We start from the raw sequence: 19,641 nt of genomic DNA, 5'->3' as shown, positions 1-19,641 counted from the left end.
AATGTGTCTGCTCACAACTGAGATCTTTAAAGAGACTCAAAACATGCTTACCAGGGATTTGTTCAAAGGTTGAAATCTCTCTATCTGAAGAGAAAGAATGTTTCCGCACAGTTGTAAAATATTGATCTTGCATCTTCATATGCTGTTTTTTTTCATTTGTGTTACTAGAAAATGTGTGTGAGGCGTATGTCTGAGGTGCTCCTTCCCTTTTGCATCCTGCACAGATAAGCAAGTTTCATTACACAGCGAGGATGTTGAAAATACGGTGATGGTTGAAAAATCAAAACCATACATTCCTAGGTGATCGATTCCTCAGAATAAAAATATTTTCAAGTACTGATAAAAATGTTAGAGGAAATATCAAGTATTTTTAAAAATCTTTTCAATCTTTCCCGTTTCTCTAAGTAATTTTTAAAAAAAGGAAGCACGAAACAAACTCACCTCGCTTGTAACAGATGAATAATAATGACATAAATGAGAAAATTATCACTGAAAATAAGGCCGCTGATATGAGAATTTCCGCATCTGCCAGAGGACTGATCGAATCATTGATTCTTCCCAGAGTTGGAGAAAAAGTTCCTAAAACAACAGCGAAATAATCAAAATTAAGTTATTACACTTAATAAGTTGATCATATTGAACTACTGGACAGAAACTGAAATTAAGCTTTTTATCTGGCTTTCTCCATTATTTTCTGGAAAACTGGAAGAGGTAGGATTTAAACTTGTCTTACATAATTCAAAAGGGGAGGAGAATGGTCGTTATAGGGATGCCTTACAAAAGAGAGGGAATGGTCAAAAAGTCCACGAAAATTCCTTACATTATAATTTAATGGCCCTCATGTAAATTTTGTTTTTTTTGTAAAGGAAAGTTTGAGCTGACTGATTCTAATGTAAACTATGAGCACTGATTTCTCGTTTGCGTATCTTAAGTGTGTTCTGCTTAAAATTTATTACACAGTGGGACAGAGAAGCGTTTTACAAGTTTTAATTTTTACTCTGTCTGGAGGTCTGTTGGACCCACAATTCCTTTTTTTGCTGTGTTTTGAGTAAGTTGCAAGAAATTATATGCAATTTTCCAGGGATTTTACATTTTCTTAGGATTCTTGGTGGAACAAAAAGGACAATGAAAAGCAACATTTGAAATTATACAAAAATTGTTTCAAGTGTGTTAATTTTCTCTTGCTGGAAGGGTCTTCCTAGTTGTTTAGATCCAGTTTCGGTAAAACTAAGAATCAATTTTGGCTCATCCGTATGTTGTTAAAAAGTGATGAACCAAAAATAATGATGAATAAGGAATTAATGGATTGAAATGTGGCTAAAATTAGTGAGATATAAAGCAGAAAATGTGAGAAGAAAAATCAATTTTACCTCCTACTTCATTGGAAATCCTCATGTGATATTCAGCTGTCGTGAGGCCAGCACTGTTCTGAGCCTTCACTCGAAGCTGATAATCGGTACCAGTTGGCAACCCCTGAATGAAAAACATCCTTTGCAATACTATATTGTTTGAAACTGCCAACAGAAAAACACAAACTGTCAAAGCAAATAACATACATCATAGGGTTTTATAAGAAGCTTCAAAAAAAATTACTGATCCCTTGAGATAATTTTTTTTAATCTCTGAAAAAAACAGAGTGCCTCTTTCAGCAAAAATGTTTAGCAAAGTCAAACTTCAATTTGAAGAATGAGGAAAGGCTGACAAAGAGATTAATTCAATTGAAAATTCATGGAAAAGTAGATGATCGAATATTCATAATTGAGTATGTGAGTGCGTGTGTGTCTAGACATGTGAAATATTCATATTTTATGGTTGTGTACTATCTTTCTTTACAGCAAACATATGCAGGCCAGTTTACACGGAGTATTCACAGGAACAAGCCATGCATACTTGCACTTGGTGCGCAGAGCGGGCGCATGTAGTTGTACTTTTCCAGTGCTCTTTGAATCGTTTCAGGTTTTCATTGAGAATAAGATAAAGGCTGGGTCCATAATTAAATCCCTGTCTTCCTGTTCTCTCCAGCATGAATGCTGCGTGAATAATGATCAAACAGGAGCAACACAGGGAGGTTGTTGTATGCAATTTTGCTGCTGTCATATCCGTCACTGAGGTCCACATGCACAAGCGGGCAAAAGCAAGTGGGGTCTGATGGGAATCAAAGTTCAGCAAATTTATTATACCCCAACCCCCACAAAATTTCTGCTACTTGTCATTTATAGGGTCCATCCTACATGAATTGACCTTTGAATTTGATTATTCATGGACTACCTTGATCATTTCAGCTAGTTAACTGATAATCACTAAATTACACAGTGGTGAACAAACCTAGGGTCCATTTTTTATCTGTTACTTTTTTGTATTCCATGTCAAAATACAGGATTGGACATCCACTGTCAACCCAGTTTTCCAGGAAAAGAATTGCGGAACTTGAGTTCGTGAAAATGAATCGATCTTGAGGGGGTGGTGAAGGCTTACTACCGTTTGTTGATATTACAACCTCTTGGCTTGGTTCACTGGATCCAACTTTGTTCTGCGATGTTACATATATTCTGTACATGGTACCGCAAGACAGATTGGTCAGAATGTAGCTACTTAGATGACGATCCACCTGGAAATCAATTTAGAAGTTGAGAATTAGTTAGGTATACAAATTTAACATTCAAATGTTCTCCAACATATTTACTGCCAAGGCAGCAATATTTACTCTTTCCTTGTTGAATAAGTAGGGCAAAAACGGTGAGTACTTTGATAGGCGAGTTATGGCAAATTATAAGTTAAGTTTGTTACAAAGATTGCTCAACATATGAGCTTTGACTACTGAAAATCTCTTTAAAATGGGGTGGAAAAAAGTAAGGAAGATGTGCAATCAGTCGGAAAAGGTCTCTTTTTGAAAAGTTAAAAGACATCTAATGCTCATTCTGCACTATTTAATAAACACCGTTTTGGCCCCTAAAAAGACCCTAAGGGCCTGTAAATTTTTCAGTGAGATTCGAACACTGCCGTGGAAAATACTAACCTTAAGATCAGTCCATTTTCCTGGTTCTGATTTGTAGTGGATGGTAAAACTTCTGATAGGCGATCCTCCGTCATCACTTTGCTTCCATTGAATATGTAAACTTGTATTTGTACTACTGGTGACATGAAGGAGAGGAGAGGCAGGCACAACTGAAATCGATCAGAGCAAAAAATAATTATGTAAGGCATTGTTTGTAGGGGCAAAGAGAAATCAGACATTTAAAATATTGATTACATTTTTTCTCATTTAATTTTATTATTATGTTTTACTGACTCATGATGGCTGGGTCATGGGCCAAAACATAGGATTTTAAGTGCGTACTTTCAGAATTCTTACATGCACAGGTATTTTGAATTTTTTCACGTTTTTTACAGAATGCATTGTTAGGATTCATAACAGCCTTTTAGAGCCATAATCAAGGACTTTCAACGAAATTTTAAGGAGTTCCGAACGATAAAACTGGGGAGATTTTTTATTTCTTAGGGAAATTATTCACTCATCAAAAACCTCTGACAGGAGAACCTTTTCAAGGATTACAAAACAATTTTAAGACCTTGGAGAGCGCCTCATAAATGGGTATTCCTCCACTGTATGCCTTTACTATTAGCTTCCTTTGTAAAAAGGCGCCTTAATAATCTACAGATGTACATAGGTACAGAAGTTTTTTGCTGAAAATTACATGTGCTCACCTTTCACAACTAACCGGTGAGAAATATAATCCAAGGAAAATGGATTTTCTATGTGGCAGGAAAAATTTCCACTATCATCTCGGGATACATTTGTTATATGCAGTGAGCTGTCTAATCCAAGTTTAAAACTAAAAACGAACATTCATACAAAATTATAAAATCATCAAAGATATATTATATATATAAAAAATATATTATATTTGTAAATATTTAAAATGGTTCTTTATTTCAAATTGGTGTTTCTTCATCACGTTTTATAGAGGCAAATTGCCAAATTAAGCTTGTCATAGTGACCTCAGCATTATCCAAATTTTCTATCATCTGAACCTGCCGACCGCCAAGTTCGTCAGGATAATTCAAGGTATAATGTAGTACTATGTTGTTACTACAAAACTTAACATCCAAAGTACAAAAAGAACTATCAAATTACCAGATACTACAATTTTTTCTACGAAAAGTACTATTATTGTTTAGCTTGTTACAGTGGAAGTGTCCATGAATTCTTTCATATCATAGAGCGGGTTCCTTTTCAGGTGTTGTTTGGTCATGGCAAGGATGGTTACCAGCTTTTTTTGACGCTTTTCAGGTCATTAGAAAGTTTTAAACAAAAGTTGCACTGTACACCAGTCAACTAAGGGTCCCAGCGCTAGAAATGGATACAAGATGAAAAATAGTGTTGTGAGCATGATTGCTGTTGGTGTTTGCAGTTGTTATAATATTTAGCTGGGCAACCTTTTTTCAGAGTTTCCTTAAAACAAAAAAAAAAATTGCTTGCCTACTTTTAAAAAGTAGGGCTAAAGTTGAAGCTTAAGAGTATACAGCATCAAAAGATATAAATTGGTGTTTTTCCAGAATTACAGAGATACGAAAAAAAGAGGAGATCTTACTTTCTGGACAAAGTTTGAGGATGGTAAAATGCTTGGAAAACTCACCGAGAGGAATACTTGAGAGGTTGACCCCATTTTTTCCATGTGACAATTGGTAAAGGCTTGCCAACATGCTGACATTGGAGGTGAACATCCTGTCTCCATGATATAATAATCGTTGCTCCAAAAGAAAATATAGCAGCACCAACTGAAATCGAAATCATGATTAGAAATAGATTTTTCAATTCACAAGAACAGAACAAAATCAGAATGTACAGAATAAACCTTACAGTGCAGTATGTATTATTGATGACAATAATGATAACTTTTCAGACTCTGAAATATAAGAGAACAGGATAACACAAAAAGATTATTCAAATTTTACAAACATTTTAAGGCTGAGGAAAGATTCAGGTTTAAACTGCAACAAGGTTGCCCGGGTGAGCATTAAAATGTGGCTATATTATATGGTGTTAAATGGGAGAAGTGCTGATTTTTCAGGACTATCTAACAACAATGATCCTCATTTCGTGATGCAACATCAGACAAGAAAACAAGACTCTGTGACACCATAACCAAACCATTCCTTGATGAGGAAATCTGGTTATTATAAAATCAAGAAAGCTATATTCTTATGCTATTTCTGCAACTTGTAAATGTCCTGTCAAACAGCAATGCAGCCAACTTACCTCCTCTCACCAGCTGTTACAGCTTGCCTCTTATTAAGGCTCATGTTTGAAAAATAAATGTGGTAAAATTGCTGTCTACGAAAGTGTGCCTAGGACCATCAATCAGACCTTCCGTCGGACAGGAAGATGTATCTTTCTGATACATTTTATACAACAAAGTGGATAGTGCAAGTTCCAGATCTTACCTTCTGCTGAAGGTGATGCAGAGACCACCTTGCTGCGAGGCCCCTCTCCAATTTTGGTTCCAGCGGCTACGCTAAACTGGTATCTATTTGTTTTGCTTAGTCCTTCAGCTTCATACCACGTATTTTCGGGAGGCAAGGTCCTTCTGAAGGACTTTATCTCTGAGCCTTGGGTCAAACTCTCAATGTAGAGATTGTATAATGTTAAAACTCCGTTGGTTTTTGAAGGTTTCAGCCAACTTAGAATGATTGAGCTGGATGAATTTATTACTGGTTTGAGGTCTGCTGGTGCTTCAGGAACTGGAATACAAATTGAATGGAATCAATTCTCACTTTGCCAAAAACAGATTAGATGCCTCAAAAAAATGGCAAAGGTTGTTGGTGGTAGGCAAAGTACTAAATTACATCACTCTTAAAAATGTCTGCAAAGTTTTCTGCTCCAAGAAAAGAATATTTGTAGAAATTTATAAGCACTAAAATAGATTTACCGTCTTTGAAAAAATAAATATATGAATAAAAATAATAAGAATGATAAATTGGAGAGATAACAGTACATACACTATTTTAGTCTCTCCGTCGAAATACTTGTGGAATGTTAATTTGCTCTATTGGAAACTTCGAAATTTTTCAATTTCATAGAGAGATGTTTTTTCGAACATTAAGTTCAGAATGGTCTACATATTAATGGGGAAATTTAAAAAATTCGTACCTCAATTGCAATGTTTAAAAATCTATGATTGTGTTTTATACTTTTCAAAGAAGACTAATCTGAATGTTTCCTTGCAATTTTGTGATATTTTTTGGAAAGATTGAAAAAAATTCAGGGGGAAATTTCAATAGGACCTGTTGGTCAGTTTTCTTTTGAAAAAGTAAGAAAGAGTGGAGATTTACGAAGTCACAATCAAAGATGTGTTTTTTCGACTTCAGCCATAAATATAAAAAAAATGACTATGAAAATCATTCTTTCCCCATGATGAATTACTTAATATTTCTAATGTATTTTAAAAGAGACGCATTTCTTCCTTTAATCTATCCTGGGCACTTCTAGTGAACAACAACTTATCACCCTTTTACAAATAAGTAACCCTGATCCCATTCTGAAAGCTCTTTTGCCAAAATAATCAAAGACAAACCATCCTCCTCTGTTGCACAGTATAAGGGTGAACTGAACACTCCATCACCAACTTGTGTAAACGCTCCAACTTGAATGCTGTGGTTGGTAAATTTACCCAGGCCGTGAATCACGATGATTGTTTGTGTGGTGATTTTTGTCTCTGTCTGGATTTCATCTACCAAAAATTAATTAACAACAAAGAAAAAATTAAACTAATTAAAGTCAGAAAATTGACAAAGGAAGCGATATTTTATAAATATATGGTTAAGAAAATTAAGATCATTTGTTCTGGTAATGCGTAATTTTCTTTAGATAAAGAAGTAAGACATCAAGAAAAAAAAAAATTAAGAAAATAAAGAGGGGGAGGGACACACTGTTAAACGATTGAATGCTGCTCTTGAGAGGGAACAAATTATTTTCTCAAAAATAATAATTTTAAGGCCAGCTCCAAGAACAATGCCACTGAGAACCATGATTTGGACCAAAACATTAAGCAAGCGATAGGTTAGCACTAGATCACTTAGACAACAATAGACTTATTTTCCTTTTTCCTTATTTTAGTGATTGAACACTTTCTGCTGAGCATGGTTAAATGAAAACTTACCTCCATTCTCATTAACGTTTTCCCAAATTACTTTGTAGCCCCTCAGAACACCATGCACGAATCCTTCTGGCAGGGCATTCCAGGTGATTTGCAAACTCTCAGAGGACAGGGGGGTACAACGAATATTGTCAGGTGCTGCACTCGGGACTGAAACAAAAATTTGTTCATTCAGCAGATATGGTGTTTAGTGCTTCTCTTCAAAGCACAAAAGAATAAGACAAATGGTTGAACCTCAATTATTTTTTTTCTTAGGTTATTTTAAAATGAGATATGGCAAAACAAAAACTATGACTGCTCAGAACTTTTCAGTTCGAAAGAAACCATCTCTGCAGAGCAAAATTGAACCAATATTTTTCTTTTAAGGACCCAAGCACCAATTTCCAAGAGTCAAGAGAAGTTGTGCCATTTGGCATAAACTCAATCTTTTGAGACAAAAAATTGTACATGTCTTAAGCGTACCTATTAAAACTGGGCTCAAAAGATTTATCGCACGCCAAACAGCACATTTTTTTCAGTTTTTCTCAAAATTTGGATTTTGGCCCTTGAACCCTTAAGAAAAATAACGGTTCAATTATGCTAGAAACAGTACCCCTAGTAGCATTTCTCAACAGAAAAATCGCTACATATTGCGATTTTATCGGCGATAAAATCTCCATGGTCATCAACATCTGAGCGATTATCCTCAATTTTATCAAGCTTTTATCGCCTGACAATTTATCGCGATATTTTTGAAATAAAAATCGCAATAAATGGCGACTAAATCTCGATTTTATCGATGAAAATTGATCACGATTTTATTGGAGTAAAAATTGCGATGTGCAACGATTTAATCGCCATATATTGCTGTTTTTAATGCAATAATATCTCCATATATTGCCACCAATATATTCGCGATAACCAACCTATAAAATCGCTATTTATCGCGATCACTGCTACTTGAGACAGTAAGTAAAAACGCCGAGATAGGAAATGTAACTTTTTTACAGTATAAGAACACAGTAAAAAGTTATCGTATTCATTCTGTATGGGTCCATGTCTTGATTTATTAGAGTAGCAAGCATAGCAGTGCTGGAATGGGCATGAGTCACTAGTTGGAATGTTAAAAGTCATACCATCTTCGAACGTTTTTGCTTCCACCTCCTCTGACTCAGGTCCTTGCCCTAAGTAATTGAATGCTTGAATCACGATTATGTAGTGGGTGAATTTCTTTAAGTTGTTGAGAGTTGTTGAGTAACTATAATTTTCCAAGCTCATCTCAACACGCTTATGCTGGTAAACATCAAAATACAACCTGAAATGATACAAACAGGTCAAAGAAAATTAGACACCATTCTAAATTTCATACAGTTAACAAACAAGGGGATCGGAAGATTTTGACAGTTACCAACCAACTGATAAATTTACGATTTCAAAACTTTTTTCACAGATAATTTATCCCAGAGTTCAATTGCTGGCATTTGGTGTATCACATGAATTAGGTAGGTAAAAGATTTAAATTTTAAATTTTGCGTAAAAGAAAGCGTTAATAAAATAAACGAATGAAAGCACCCACACAATGCCTGCGCACAACTCTTCAAAATTGTTGACAATAAAAATTTCCCAAAATTTTAAGATATTTAAAAAGGACTTGTCCATGCAAACCGCACCGAATTTAATGACCCAATTAGATCCAGTATCAAATGTGACACTTTTTTTTGAAGTCGGACTCTAATTTCATGTGGGCTATTTTTTTATATATTTTGTACTCTAAAGATTCTGATAATTCTTACACAGGGGCTGTTGTATTTATTTATTTACAAAAAAAATGCAAGACGGCAAGAGAAGAAAACTATGAACTTAAACTACTCTTTGTAAGCACATAAAAGTAGGAGATAGACTATAGCCAGCGTTGGCAAGTTCAAAATTTTCCTGGAATTATGACCTTACTCATTTAATAAATCAAATGCCAGTTCTATCAAAGGTGGTCCTCAGCATTAATGACCATACAAAATTTTAAGGCAAGTTGGTCGAATATTTGGCTGGACAAAGCGAATATGAACTTCTTGATCAATGCCATTTATAACTCCTAAGAAATTAATCACAAATTTTGTTAGTTCTTTGGTTCAAGATATTATTCCTCTTTTGCACTACAAAGAATGGTAAATTAGCATACACTTCTGAGGCATCAATTTCACCAGTCAAAACTGCAAGAGTCATTGATACAAGAAATCATTATCAGTATGAGAAATCATTTTCAGTACAAACAATTATTTTCAGTATGAGAAATAATTTCCAGTGCGAAAAATGCGAAATTTTTAGTATGAAATATTGATGAAATAAAGCTGAAATTACTTTTTTTCTTTGTAGCCGATGTGATACCCGAGAATTTCACCATTCCATAAATGTTTTTCTGGAGGCAACCATGAAACTTTAAGTTGAGTAGAACTGATGGCTTCAACTTTGACTTCTAGTGGTGGACCTTCAGGGATATCTCCATTGGTCATTACATCCAAAACCTGTAAAAAAAAGTGAATAACTGCACAAAGTTTCAAGTCGTTTTTGTTCTTGGAGACTGGCAAGGGGCGCTGAATACTCTCCTTCTCAATTTTGCGCTGAAACTCATTGGAGTTCATGGTGACTCTAATTGTTATTTTTGGTTTTTCTGGCTTTGATTTTCTCTCCGAACAGTGTAGACCTAACATTATTCTAGCATTCTATTACTCTTGGCATTTGAGCCACATTTTCAGAGTTTTTTCTCTGGGCTTTCATTTAGTACCTAGCCCTTTTGGATTCTCCAAAGCCTGAAGAGCAAATAGTAAAACTGAATCAACTCCATGAAATTTAGAAAGATTAAAGTTTTTCACTTTCATTGGCAGTACTCACATCGCTGGCTTGACTTCGTCCAGATTCATTTTCAGAGAAAATTCGGAACTGGTAATTGGTTGCAGGTTTAAGGTTGGAGATTTGGAGCTCCGTTTCAGATCCCGAAGTCGATAAAGAAGGAGACTGCTCCCGCCAAGGACCTAAACAAAGTACATGATGATTAAAGACTTGGTTGGAACAAAACTTAAGTTAGATTTTCTTGCAAATAGTGAAATCAGTAATTTTCAATTAAAATTTTCACAATTTGGTTTCAAATAAAAACTTTTACAGGAAGCATGAATATGAGGTGGCCTTGATTTCTTGTCGTTACAGCACAATTGTTTAAGAGAATGCTGGGTATTCATGACAGATTTTACGGTTATTGAAGTTTACAAAAGTTTTAAAGCCATCAAAATATCGTATTAATTCCTCTCATAAATTCATGCGCTGTTGTAAGACAGGGAATTTTGCTATTTTTAACGGACAGCAGGTAAAAAAAAAACATACTAATGTGACATGATAAAACTTAGTAGGCAAAATTTTTGCAGAGTTAACTGTTATAAAATTAGAGAATTAAAATCATACCATTCTCCAACTTATATTCGATTATATATTGAGCGACTTGATTATTTTGGCTGCTACTGGAACTCCAGCTCAATCTCACAAACCGGCTTCCTTTTTCTAAGACATGAAGGTTTCTTGGAAAATCAGGAGGCTCTAAAAATTACACAAATAAAAAAGTAAAATAAAAAAATCAAGTACATGGGTCCAGAGAGAAAAAACTGTTGATGGTGAAAAGGAAATATTTCATTGGAGAGCCGATGACTCCACAAGAAATTTTGAAAATGTTGTGGTCGGTATCAAATTGTGATCAAAATTTTTTTGCAGCGTTCATTTGTAATACCAGAGGGTCTTCAAGAGTAATTTGCTGATGCCAAAGCAAGTCAGCAATAATCAGAAACCAAAATGAAAGACAATTTTAAATTTCTTTAAAAATGAAAATATTTTACTAATAATGACATTAATTCATAACATCTGATAATTGTCAAAATGTTGAAGCGAGGCATGCTCACCTTGTTTTACATGTTTGTGATGGTACTCATTAGCTTTTACTGTATTGCAAAATTAAAATACCTTGAACTGTTAGGTGAACGACCATGTCATCTCTGCCAAATTGGTTGGTAGCAATACAGTAGAACTGTCCAGAATCTTGGCGGGATGCAGCAGAAATTTTAAGCTCAGATGATAAACCATCAGTTGTGTTGGACTCTTTTACCGCATATCTATAATCATCAAATCAATAAATTTGGTATCATTATTAGAAAAACGTTTTTTGGATTTAAAAAAAACTACGATTAAGATATTGGCACTACATGCTCATTGGAGCGTTTCTAGGAAAATGTTGGCACAAAAAATAACAAACTCACCCAGAATTAGGATTCAAGTTTTTGAGATAAAAAAAACAAAATTACTCATGGTGGTTGCCCATTCTTGATACAGTCTAAGACGGCAGAAGGGGAATAAAAGGTATCACAGTGAAGGAAGCCAGTAAAATTTTTCGGAAGAGGAAAGATTTGTCAGCTCAAGAAAGAAATGCCTCAAGGTTAACTTAAAAATTGAACATTTAAAATTAATTTATGACCTCGGAATTCAATTTTCAAGTTCACAGCTTTCAGAGATCCATCAATTTATGAATTAATTTTTTAAAAATACAAAAATATCACCTTTTATCAATGATATCTCTCTTATTTGCTAACTTAAAGCCTCATTGGTTACAAATATAAAATATTTGATACTTGCCTGTAATCATTCATGGATAAACTGAGGGTGTAATCTGATTTTTCCCAGAGAATGGTGATTGGATGGTCGCCGTGAACTTCACATTTCAACGTTACACTGGAGCCAAGCTTGGTTGTTACATTTCGATACTTTGTGACCATTCGAACAGGAGCTGCAAAATTAGATAATAGTTTTGAGCGGGAAGTTCGAAAATACACTTCATTGATGACATAAAAGTGCTTATCAGATGTCTAAAATATCTTGACCCATTTACTTAAAGGAACTGCTCTGAGCTGTCTACTGTCATTATACTCGATAGGTGCTATGGGAGGGTTAAGAAGAAACTTTGTAAAATGAATGTTCTAAAACTATGATATTTCGTTGTTGGCCTGTTGAGGACCATAGCTTTGTTCAGTCATAATGACTGTTGATGAGCCACAAGGAAATGATCCTTGAGAAGGGCTTGTCTTTTATAAAGGGTTAAAAGAAAGTCTTCAACAAGGACAGGAAAGTCTTAAAAGAGAAAAAAGAGAGAAGCAAAATGACTTTATATTAACCTTACACTTACCATTGACTTTAAAGTAAATGACTTTACTGAGCCCTGCACCGATCCCATTGTAAGCTTCACATAGGTAAAATCCCTCGTGCTCCTCTTGCGGTTTATATATAATCAACGACCCATTAGTTCGATAGTGGAAACTTGACTGGACTTTTGAGTCAGTATCTTTTGCAAGCATTTGAATGTCATGGTACTTGCCTGGCTTATTTCCTGTTGAAATAAAGAATAAAGGTAAGAAAGGAGTATTTCCCAACGTTTCTTGAGAGATACTTTTTACACAATTTTTCACCAAATATTAATTAAACAGTTCGTGAAGTTATACTCCGGGTATATTTTCCCTATTTCACTTGTTTACTCAAAAGACTCTCCATACAATCTATTTTTCAATTTTTTTATTTTATTACAGACTCAAGCTATGTTTTACTGATTGACCGAAAGTTTGTTTTCTTTTCACCCTTCATCATAAAATGAATTTTAAAAAAACCCACTTGTGCAGTGAACTGTTTAGAAAAACGTCAAACAGGTTGAGAAAAATGGAACCTACTTTTCAAATAAAAAAGCGTATTTTAATAAAAAGCTTGATAAGAATTCTGACTGATACAATCAACACCAAGATCAATGTAAAACAACTTTCTTGTGGGGTAAGAGGGAGATTCGTTTCATGCCAGGGATCCATTAAGAACTGACAAAACAATTAATTTTGTATTCAAACTGATACATTTTCTTAACTTCTTAAGAAATTTTCTGAACAGACGATCCTGTTTCTCCACGTCAACAGAGACTAGATTTTCCATATTCAGATCTCTCATTAAAGCGCAGCAAAATGTAAGCTGTTCTTGTAAAGTAAAAACAATTACATTTAAAAGAGGCATTCTATCATTACCGACAGCTTTCCTCCATGTAATGCTTGGTTTGGGAAACCCCTCTGCTTGACAGTGAATCAGGAACTGTGAAACTCCTTCAGGAGCCTGTTGGTCTTGAGGTTCAACCTGCCATGTTGGAGGTACTGGAATTATTAAAATACCAAACGTAAGGCAATGGTTGAAGAAAGAGAAATTGAAGAGGCAGGAGTATGAAAATGCCCTGAACAGACAGTGAGGGTACGGATAATTATGTTTAAAATAGTATTTAAGGGCTCTAAAATGGTATTCTTCTTTAAATTGAGTTTTAGACAGATTATTACTTTGGTACTGAAGTTAAATCTTTGGCTTGAAATTTAACAACTTCTGAAAACTCTTGGCTTATCGATCAAAAGATGCCTCTAGATTAAAACCTTTTAAAGACTTACCATGAGTTGCAATAAAAATGGAGCATGGTGTGCAACACATTTTATTTTTTGCAGGGGAAACTGATGTTTCTTCTACACTGTATCAAATGTCATTAAGCCATGACCGACTTAAATCACAAAAGGAAGGGACGTTCTGATAATTTGAGAAGATAATTAATCATGTCTTAATATTTATTCATATAATGATGAAATAGAGAAAAAATAATTAAAATTTATCTTCTTGATTAGTAGCAACACGTAAAGGGAAAAAAAACATGCAAAATTTCTCATGCATCTTAGGGGGTCTACTGTAAGATCTAGAGGACTTTTAATGTAAGAAAAAGCACACTTTAAAGTAATTACAAAGAAAAAAAATATAATAAAAACATAACTGGACGGTGTGGATAAAATAAAAATAAAATCATGTCTACTAAGCGATCTTTGAAATAGTAATCACAATGAAAATAGTAACTGGTGACTGCAGAAAAGAAGAATAAAACATATGTCTAAATAGGAAAAGAGAGAACAAATGTTATTATTAACATAAGAGAGAAAATAAATAAAAATTGCACTTGAATATAGCAAGGGATTTTGCAGAAAGCGTGATTCGTTTAATTATTGATGTGCGATGTGCCATAAAATGTTGAGTTATAAAAGTTGGATTTTACCACTGACGGTCAAGGGCGCTGTGTGCGCAACCTCGGCAATGCCATTGCTCGCTAGACAAGTAAAGTTACCCGAGTGACGGGCGGATAGACTTTCTATGACGAAAGTACTTGACCGAGAATCAATGGGGATGATCTTAATTTCAGAGGCCAATGGCAGGGTGGGTGTTATGAGAACAGCATCTTTGAGCCAATTTATCGTAAAAGGAGGGTCTCCTTTTTCAATTACGCAAGTGACTTGGGCTCGCATGCCTACCGACAGTCCCTGATTAAAGTTAAACGGAGCTACTCTCGGCGGAACTGAAATGATAAAAATTCAACAGAAGTCACTAGAGGAATTTCGAGGATCAATACCACCTAGAAAAGACATTCACAAATAGACTTAGGAAGTAGGGACCGCTGAGTGAGGTAAGAAATTAAGCACTGCAATACATGTATTCTTGTCCAAATTTCACTTACCATTAGAACTTGATAGACACAAGAGGAAATTGAACTCAAAGCTGAGAAATCATCATTTCCTGTGCTTGGGATTTGAATTTTAAATTGGGCATTAATTTTAATTTGGTGTCCTTTACAATACAGTTGATTCTTCCTTGTCCTTTACAATTGATTTTTTCGACATTTTGAATTATCAATTATAAGATTTTCAAGCACAGTGTATGGAAGAGCAAGTTTTGAAAAAATTCAAAATGCTCAATCTGTTCGGCATGAAATTTTGACAGGACAACATGTCTTGGTGATTTGATTCTTACCCTGTTTGGCGGTCCGTTTTTAGCAATAGCTGCAAATGAGGGAAAAACTCTTTGATAGGGAATATCAAGCGATGAGGGGCAACTCCATGCAACAAAAATGACGAAAGAGTAGGATTAGAGCATAGAAGGAGGGGAGAGGGGAATGGTGCCAATGAGTTGAGCGTTACCATGGACAAGCAATTGTGCAGAACGGGATGTGCGGGCAGCCTCATTAAAAGCAAAGCAGGTGTAGTTGCCGTTGTGTTCCGGCCTGGCGTTCGAAATAATCAGAGCCAAATCGAAGGCGCTGATTTTATGCGTTCTCCCATTTGAGATGTCTAGCGGATGGCCATCTTTCAGCCATTCAAGCTGGATAGGGCTGTCACCTTCACTCACAACACACGTGACATGCACTCGTGACCCTGCTTGCACACTTTCAGGGAAACTGAATGGGTCGATTTTTGGCGGGACTAGAATTTGTAAGGCAAGAGATGTACAAAAAATACAACGAACCAACAGGAAAGTGAAATTTATCGACCTTAAACTTTGTAGCTGATCTTGGATAAATATGAAATAGGAAAGAGAAGATCTTCTGAGAAAAATTGAGCAACTTTACATCCTTAAATATAGCACAAATAATGATAAAAGTTTAATAAATACAATTTTATTTGTTTTAGAGAAAGAATAGAATATATGCTTTATCTAGTGCTACTGACAGGATAGTGAACAAAATATGAATTTTTAACACTAAAATGTTTGTTTCCTCTTTCAGATTTCACATTTAAAATTTATTTACAAGTTTTCAAATACTTCTTGTTTTCACCGAAAAATGCAGAAGAGAAAACATAAAAAATAATACTTTGCCGCACTCCTTCCCTGATAGCCAGTGAATCTTGAAAAAATGCTAACTATCACTGACAGTCTTTACTTTGGCAGTTTAAAATCTATATGTAAAGGGAGCAATAAACTGCAAACCATTAGCTTTGATTGGGCATTTGTTGTTTCAAAATATCCACAATACACTTCTCTGTGACAATGTTTTGAATTTTTAGGCACTAAGGTTCCTTTTCTCATGTTTGGTTAGGCTTTTTTTAAATTTGCACACTAATAATTTATTTTACACCTACATCATAAATAAACCGCATGAGACACCAAAGTAATGAGTGGTTGAGTCTCACCTTTGATTTCAATTACAACAGATTTAGAATCTTCCTGCCCCTGCTTATTTGATGCTGTGCATGAGTAGGTGCCCTTGTCCGACTGCCTATCAATATTGCGGATGGTAAGCTTTCCCTCTGGAGATACATCTTGTCTTCTATTCAATGGCAGGAGATGGTTATCTGAAAAAATTGAAAAACAACTTACACTTACGCATAAATAAGCTAAATCAACCTTGCAATTTCTTTGGAAACAAAAAATAAATAAACTGTCAGCAGATATACTGCACATTTCTATGAACAGTGATTGAACCTCACTAAATACCTTTTTTAAAAGCATCTAAAAAAGTCAGACTTGGGTTTTTAAAAATAGGAAATAATGACCAAACTTGGCCTTCAAATTATTTGCGCAGCTGAGCTCCTCATAGCATACTATTCTCCTACAAATGTTCATCCTTAAAAATTCAAAAGTTTCATCATAAGGAGTGGGCTTGCTTGAGTAGATGACAGCAGACCAATGTAATATTAATCCTCTCATTCTTCAAATTTGCCCTCCTCTTTAGAAACCCTCTTTCACCCTAAAAATTTTCCAAGTGCTGATTTTTGGGGGTTTTTATTTTTTGTTTACTGGGTGATTAGGCATTGCCGAAATTTTGGGGAAAACTAGCGATTTTTGCACTGGCATGAGCAGGCACTCTCATTTGCAAGACCCCTTTTCAAAGACCTCTCATTTTTAAAACATGATATTGGAGCTTTCTTGTTTCCACATAAAACTGATCTCATGGTCGAGAAGTTTTTACACCATTGTTCTAATTAACCGTCAAAAGCAGGGTAACCATATTTTGACACACTCTGAGACAAGAAAATTAGTTGCAATTTCCTACCTTTCTTCCATGTAATTGTCGTGATTGGAAAACCCCCAACTGGACATTTCACCACGAGATCTTGCCCAGAAACAGCTGTTATTTTAGGCATTGATCGAATCCGAGGCATACCTAGAACCACATACATAAAATAATGTTTAAGGTAAAAAACATGTACTGTTATACTTAAAATTAAACACTGAGTTTGCGCATCAGTAAATGAACAGAATTCTTGGCTTTTGGAACTAATAAACATGGCAAAAGATCATTTTCGTTCGTTCTCAAAACCCTGAGAGTAATTAATACTTTAATGACGCTATATCTAATTTTTGCAGGCTCACTGAAAAGTAATGGGATGCCCTGAACAACCATGATACTTATTTTTGGTATAAGATGGCCTCACCTCTCTCCTTGATGAAATTAAAATGTTACTTCCATTTTGACAGAATGGAACTGAATAATTCATCTATAAAATATCACAATGATAAATTTTTTTAAATAACATCAAGGATGATTTAATTGATATTTTAAGCCCAAAAATCAATATTTTTCTCCCATTTAAGAGGTCACCATACCAACAAATTTCAACATGGAGGGTAGTCATCATTAAGCACCTAAAGCAAGAACTCTTGAAAGAAACGGGTTACCCTATCAATGAAAGATATTACATTTAACCCTACTTGGCCATGTTTTAAGTTTGAGTGCAAAAAATGAAAACTATCAAATAAAACCTCAAGTAAATAGTCACACATAATTTCAGGTGTTTGTTTGTGATCAGAAATGTAGTTTGCTTGGAAATAACACAAAAAATTACATAATTGACCCATCACCAAGGTTTTTCCTCTTTTTCTTTTTTCCATTGGATGATCTGCAACATGAGGTAGGGAGGAAATGGAGACCTGAATAATCTTTAGCTTACTAACTTTTTGTTCACACATTAGAAAGGAAGAGTTTTGTTTATCCACTTTCTAAACTGGTGCTCATCCGAAACAGAAGTAAAAATAACTTCAGACTTACCGTAAATATTTAATCTAGCAGAGTGAAAAAGACTTCCGACGGAATTAGTTGCTTCACAAGTGTATTCACCTCCATCTTCAACCAGGACAGAACTAATGTTGATGTGGCTCACTACATCACCGTTTAAAGTGACATACTGACCCATTAAGATCCTGAAACCAGAATGTATTCATTATTCATGTCAATGAGGAAAATATACATATTGCTCCTCTAAAGGTGACACGAAAGAAGAAAAATTCATATTGTAACTAACTAAGCCCAAAAGATGAATACTGCAGTTTTAGGGAGTACAAATTTTGGTTATAGAAATAAATAGGGTACAAACATGAAGATAATATGGAGAATTTACCTTTCATTTTGCGGTAAAGGGAATCCGTCAAGTTTCCATGTGAACTGAGGAGTTGGGTTTCCTGTTGCAATACATTTTAAGGACACAGAAGGACCGGGCTGGATTGTTTGCTCAATAAATTTGTAAATGATTTGAGGCGTTGCATCTGAAAAGTAAAAAGTTACAATAAATATTCAAATTTAGCATTCAATTAGCAAGCATCCAATCATTCAAAAATTTCTAGGAAGAGAGCCTCTATTACTAACATGTTGCTCTGAAGTGCAAAATGATGTAAACACCAATTCAAGGGTTGACTTTCATTCTTTTGTTTTTATTGTCTTTATTATTATTTTTTTCTTTGCACTTTTACAAAAATATCGAGTTACTGCCTAAGGCTTGTAAAAAGCAAAAGACAAAACCAAGCAAACCTGTTTCAAATTCAGGATCAATTGATATTTTCTTCAATTTCTTATAAGGCAAGTATGATCAAAAGGGCACAGCTCCATTGATATTGGCGAGCTAGCTTAGAATTCATTTCATGAAAAAATTTGTCATTGAAACTTTCATATTAAATGTGCATCTTGGTGAAAATTGAGTGCCTTGAATTGTAATTAATGAATTTTCCAAATGCTTCATGAATAACGTACCTCCAAGTTTTAGTTCGGCAGATGCTTGAGTATTCCCAAAGTCATTGCGAACAAAGCATTGATACATGCCTCGTGAATCTCTCGTGACAGATTGAATTGTAAGAATAGAACCTTTGGGTGCAGATGATTGGATGTGACGGCCATGGTCTTGTAGAGGGAGACCATCTTTGAACCATGATATAATGTGAGGCGAATGACCAGAAACAGTACAAGTAAACTCAACACTATGACCAATATCAACTGTGATTACCTAAGAGGAAATAAATAAATTAATGAAGGATAATCAGAATTTTTATTCACCACCTAATATCTAATTAAGGACAATCACTGACAGTTCAATAATAGCTGTTTAGAGAGACAAAAATAGAATTCGATTTGTGGTGAGAGAAATTTGCAAATTTATCTGCAGATGAGCATTAATAATACTAAAAAAAAACCGACAGCTCTTTGAAAGTTGATAAAATTGCTGTGCATTCTTCTTTGAATGAGTTATTCTAATTCCAAATTTTATCAAAGTATATTTCGTACTGTACAATCTGAAAAATTTACCAACACTAGAGACAAAAGCTTGAGGACTGGCAAAAAAAAAACCCTGCTAAACCATGGACAAGATAATTTCAACAGTTT

General features: G+C 34.8%; 1 protein-coding gene across 5 annotated transcripts in view; it reads right to left on the bottom strand.

The window, feature by feature from the left end:
- The window catches only part of LOC109030152 (cell adhesion molecule Dscam2), a 96,135-nt gene that overhangs the window by 3,556 nt on the left and 72,938 nt on the right, over positions 1-19,641 (bottom strand). For 3 of the 5 annotated variants that reach the window (XM_019040977.2, XM_019040981.2, XM_019040980.2), the window contains 24 exons: positions 19,015-19,264; positions 18,389-18,533; positions 18,040-18,191; positions 17,044-17,154; positions 16,181-16,342; positions 14,275-14,571; positions 13,223-13,345; positions 12,349-12,549; positions 11,802-11,952; positions 11,136-11,284; positions 10,587-10,718; positions 10,023-10,162; positions 9,492-9,655; positions 8,273-8,451; positions 7,161-7,307; positions 6,576-6,731; positions 5,446-5,742; positions 4,638-4,779; positions 3,706-3,833; positions 3,017-3,165; positions 2,326-2,608; positions 1,371-1,514; positions 442-579; positions 52-216 (listed from right to left, as the gene is read on the bottom strand). In XM_019040977.2, coding sequence (XP_018896522.2) covers positions 52-216; positions 442-579; positions 1,371-1,514; positions 2,326-2,608; positions 3,017-3,165; positions 3,706-3,833; positions 4,638-4,779; positions 5,446-5,742; positions 6,576-6,731; positions 7,161-7,307; positions 8,273-8,451; positions 9,492-9,655; positions 10,023-10,162; positions 10,587-10,718; positions 11,136-11,284; positions 11,802-11,952; positions 12,349-12,549; positions 13,223-13,345; positions 14,275-14,571; positions 16,181-16,342; positions 17,044-17,154; positions 18,040-18,191; positions 18,389-18,533; positions 19,015-19,264 — 4,105 coding nt within the window. Of the gene's footprint in view, positions 1-51; positions 217-441; positions 580-1,370; positions 1,515-2,325; positions 2,609-3,016; positions 3,166-3,705; positions 3,834-4,637; positions 4,780-5,445; positions 5,743-6,575; positions 6,732-7,160; positions 7,308-8,272; positions 8,452-9,491; positions 9,656-10,022; positions 10,163-10,586; positions 10,719-11,135; positions 11,285-11,801; positions 11,953-12,348; positions 12,550-13,222; positions 13,346-14,274; positions 14,572-15,190; positions 15,473-16,180; positions 16,343-17,043; positions 17,155-18,039; positions 18,192-18,388; positions 18,534-19,014; positions 19,265-19,641 lie in introns of all 5 variants that reach the window. The other 2 variants (XM_019040978.2, XM_019040979.2) reach the window with 2 other exon arrangements.

The sequence above is a fragment of the Bemisia tabaci genome, chromosome 2 (genome assembly GCF_918797505.1).
Source record: "Bemisia tabaci chromosome 2, PGI_BMITA_v3".
In the NCBI taxonomy this organism is placed as follows: Eukaryota; Metazoa; Arthropoda; class Insecta; order Hemiptera; family Aleyrodidae; genus Bemisia; species Bemisia tabaci.
Note: the sequence above shows the minus strand (reverse complement) of the source record. Positions and strands in the feature narration are given on the sequence as shown.